Raw genomic sequence first — 3,461 nt, 5'->3', positions numbered from 1 at the left:
CTGAATAAAACAAAAGCAGTGTGCTCTTAAAATATGTAATAAAAATGATTTATATATGATGAATCATATATAAATTATCAAACTGATGTTAAGTCCATTGAACATTTGCTGTCTTAAGCTCCTTCTCTTGTTGTTAATTACAATTTTAGCTGAGAATTATTTATTTATAAAAACAAATTAACACATCATATTATTGAGATACCATTCCAGTAATATCAGACTGCCACACAGCCCTACCTGGGTGCATTTACACCTGCCTTTTAATTTTGGATAATGGTACTGATCTAGATATAATCCAAATACTCGAGACAGAAAAAGTACCAGGATGGTTCAGGTGGGTTCCTCTTTAAAATCCTTGCCTGTTTAAACAAGTATAGACTAAAATAACTTCACTCACTGGAGTCAGGCATGATGCGGAGGTCTCCTTCTTTATAGTCATCCAGCAACTGGTACATATAGAGAACAGGGTCTTTCTCGTAGGTGATGTAGAACCAGGTGGTCATGATGGGAGCACGTGCCAGCACCATCCCCCTCCACTCCTCCTTTGGACCCTCCTCTGTCTCAAACATGTGTTCCACTGCTTTACCTATCATAGCATCTGCCAGACTCACATCGGTCAGACGGGATTTAGCTGCAGGGATAAAAATTAAAGACAAGACAAAAGTCCAAGAAGTTATATGTATGCAATGTTAGCACCCCTGTTGTCTACCAACATTAACAGTGTTAGACAATTTCTATTTTATGTTCAGTCAGTGTGACTGCTCAGCTCAGTCTTACCCAGCCTGTCAGGGAGCACCTCCAACCCCTGAACCCTCTCATCTTTATGAAGCTCCAGACCATAAACGCAGTCGAAACCATCATACTTTATCAGATAGAGAGACGGGTTTACTGGGACCTGGTTGAAACATACAAATGAAACTCTTTTTTTCTTTGTCTTTGTCTTGTGCCTCTATTCACATACAATACACTTCCCTCCTTTAATTGTTTACTACAGCTATAACAAACATTTTAGTTTGCCTGAAGCAGGCACCAGAGTGGCAGTGACAACACAGAGCTCAGCATTGGTCTGTGTGGATATTTGTTGTTTAATATGGACTGCTTAGAGTGTTAGAGCAGGACATATGATTGGACACTATATGAAACATGCAATGTCTATACTTGACTGAGTTTATGAAAGGCTCCTTTAATCCCTCATTCAATCAGTAATTACTCAACTCCTTGATTACCTGGTCGAGAACTGTTCCTTTCCAGACCACGTGGCCTCCTCCTTCCTTCCAGACATGTTGGATTCTGCAGCCGACGATGTTGCGTCGAGGCTGCGACAAAACTTTAGTGGTCGGACCCAGACTGCTCTTATGTTTCCTTATAGTAACATGGAAAACACATGGTAAATATTATCTTTTGTTAGACTGTTTGCTGATTGTTCTTTGAGTTGCATTAGTTTGATGCCCTCATGTGGAAACAGAAACATTATCTTTATTACAATCTCATGTTTTCTGCTACAGCAAGTTTGAATCCAGGTATTTTTGGCTATAACAAAAATAAAAGAGCTACAAAGCATCTTAACTCACTTATGGGGATTCTTTTTCTTCATCATATTTGCAGAAACACCTGCATGTCCTGAGGAGAAAAAAGAAATCACAGGACATTTATCAGACACTATGACCATTCCCCATTGTAAGGAATAGCCTTTTGGTTTTAATTTTTGTTCTTGCTTTGACGGTGCCATCTTTTCTACAAATGTTCCTATCGGCTGTTTGTTAACCCAACATTTTGGCTACAGCTCTGCCAATATCTTCACCGATATCACAGTTGGTGAAGTGACAGGTGATTAAAGAGAAATCTAGACATGGCTGTCACCATTAATCACACTTCTACAGACCTGCTACAGGTGGCCAGTTCTGTTAAGGTAAAAATCCATTTTCAGAGACTTAAAGCTACAATAAGGATTAATTCAAAATCTAGCCAGCACTAGCATGAGACTCTAGAATCAATAGCCTTCGATTCCGCCCAGCCCTCCCCTCTCCCTGCTCACTCCACCTGACCCTTTGTAAACACCAAAATGTTACACAGTGTCACAGTTTGGAGAGAAATTCACAAAGTTAGGAGGCAGCATTCAACTGGTCGGCACTAAAATAACACATTTCACCAAGCTGACCGTCCTGCTTCTGGGTGGCTGTGGCTCACAAGGTAGGGCAGTTGTCTCCTGACCAGAAAGTTGGTGGTTCAACTCCCGGTCTCCCTGCATGCCTAAGTGTCCCTGAGGAAGACACTAAACCCCGAATTGCTCCCGGTGGCTTGACTAGCGCCATTGTGTGGCAACAACATCGGTGTGTGAATGGGTAAATGGTGTATCATCTCCTGTAAAGCGCTTTGGCCAGTGCAACACACTCACAATAGAAACAATATTCCAACCTGTGAGATTCAGTTAAAATGTCCAATGCTACAGTATCTTTGAACTCATCAACAATGTTTGTCAACCAGTCCTTCCCAGCAGTCTACATCAGCTCTTCATGATAATCTATCTTGTCCATCACCGACTGTGATGGACTGGAGATGATGATTTTATACAAATGAACTGAACCAGTGGAAATCAATTAGAAAACAAAATGCTACCATCATAGAGTGGCTGCAAGTTAAATGTGCAACATGGTGATAGCTGTGTGTGTCCTGGTAGCGAGGGGCACCCCTGACCTGTATCAGCTGTGTCTCTGTGCCCTGGAGTGCTCTTCATTCATGTGGAGGCAAAGAGGCAGCCAGGCTGCCCAGCCACACAGCTACAGCTCCAACTAGTCCAGGGCTGAAACAACAAAACAAGAGAAACAGAGAACATGTTATCTGCTGTGAAGAATAATAAAATAACTACCAGCCACAAATACCAGCTGAAATCTAACCATAGATGCATACACCATCTTGCTGGGCTGAGACCAGATTCTCTATAACTTTTACTGACATCTATGTGCAACAAGCAGGAATTACAACATCAAATACCTCATCAAGTTAAAGGCTGCCAAAGATGATCCTTTTATTTTGGCTGGTTTTCAGTGTAATCAGCCTTGACCAGTGACCAGCCAGTCAGACTATGATGTCAGATTTAGAGGCATGACAGTTCACGTTGCACAAGCTGTGGCACAGACCAAACACACGTGCAGTGCGCACCTTGAGCAAGGCTCACACTCGTGTCTATACTGGGCGCATGTTCACTTGCACATTGAAAGCGCTTGGTGTACAAACAGCGCACAGAGCAGCCTAAAGAAACACCCTGCAGAAGGGAAAATTACATCCAAATCTCCAACAAACAAAATGAGGCAATTACTGGCGACATGTGAAATGTATGTACAATGTATCCAACCTGTGGTAACACAGCAAATACAAACTGCACAACTCATATAAAAATCAAAAATATGAACATATATATATACTGTTATTAATGGACTAAACATGTTTATATATATATAAAT

General features: G+C 41.4%; 1 protein-coding gene across 2 annotated transcripts in view; it reads right to left on the bottom strand.

The window, feature by feature from the left end:
• spina (spindlin a) overlaps nucleotides 1-3,461 on the bottom strand; it is a 15,123-nt gene that overhangs the window by 3,272 nt on the left and 8,390 nt on the right. For both annotated transcript variants that reach the window (XM_020601221.1, XM_020601222.1), the window contains exons 2-6: nucleotides 2,695-2,800; nucleotides 1,572-1,620; nucleotides 1,227-1,362; nucleotides 778-895; nucleotides 398-631 (exon numbers count right to left, since the gene is read on the bottom strand). In XM_020601221.1, the coding sequence (XP_020456877.1) occupies nucleotides 398-631; nucleotides 778-895; nucleotides 1,227-1,362; nucleotides 1,572-1,620; nucleotides 2,695-2,734 (577 nt within the window). In that variant the 5' untranslated portion in view covers nucleotides 2,735-2,800. The remainder of the gene's footprint in view (nucleotides 1-397; nucleotides 632-777; nucleotides 896-1,226; nucleotides 1,363-1,571; nucleotides 1,621-2,694; nucleotides 2,801-3,461) is intronic.

This window comes from Monopterus albus, unplaced genomic scaffold (genome assembly GCF_001952655.1).
Source record: "Monopterus albus unplaced genomic scaffold, M_albus_1.0 scaffold50.1, whole genome shotgun sequence".
Classification (NCBI taxonomy): Eukaryota; Metazoa; Chordata; class Actinopteri; order Synbranchiformes; family Synbranchidae; genus Monopterus; species Monopterus albus.
This window is presented reverse-complemented; position numbering and strand designations above follow the sequence as displayed.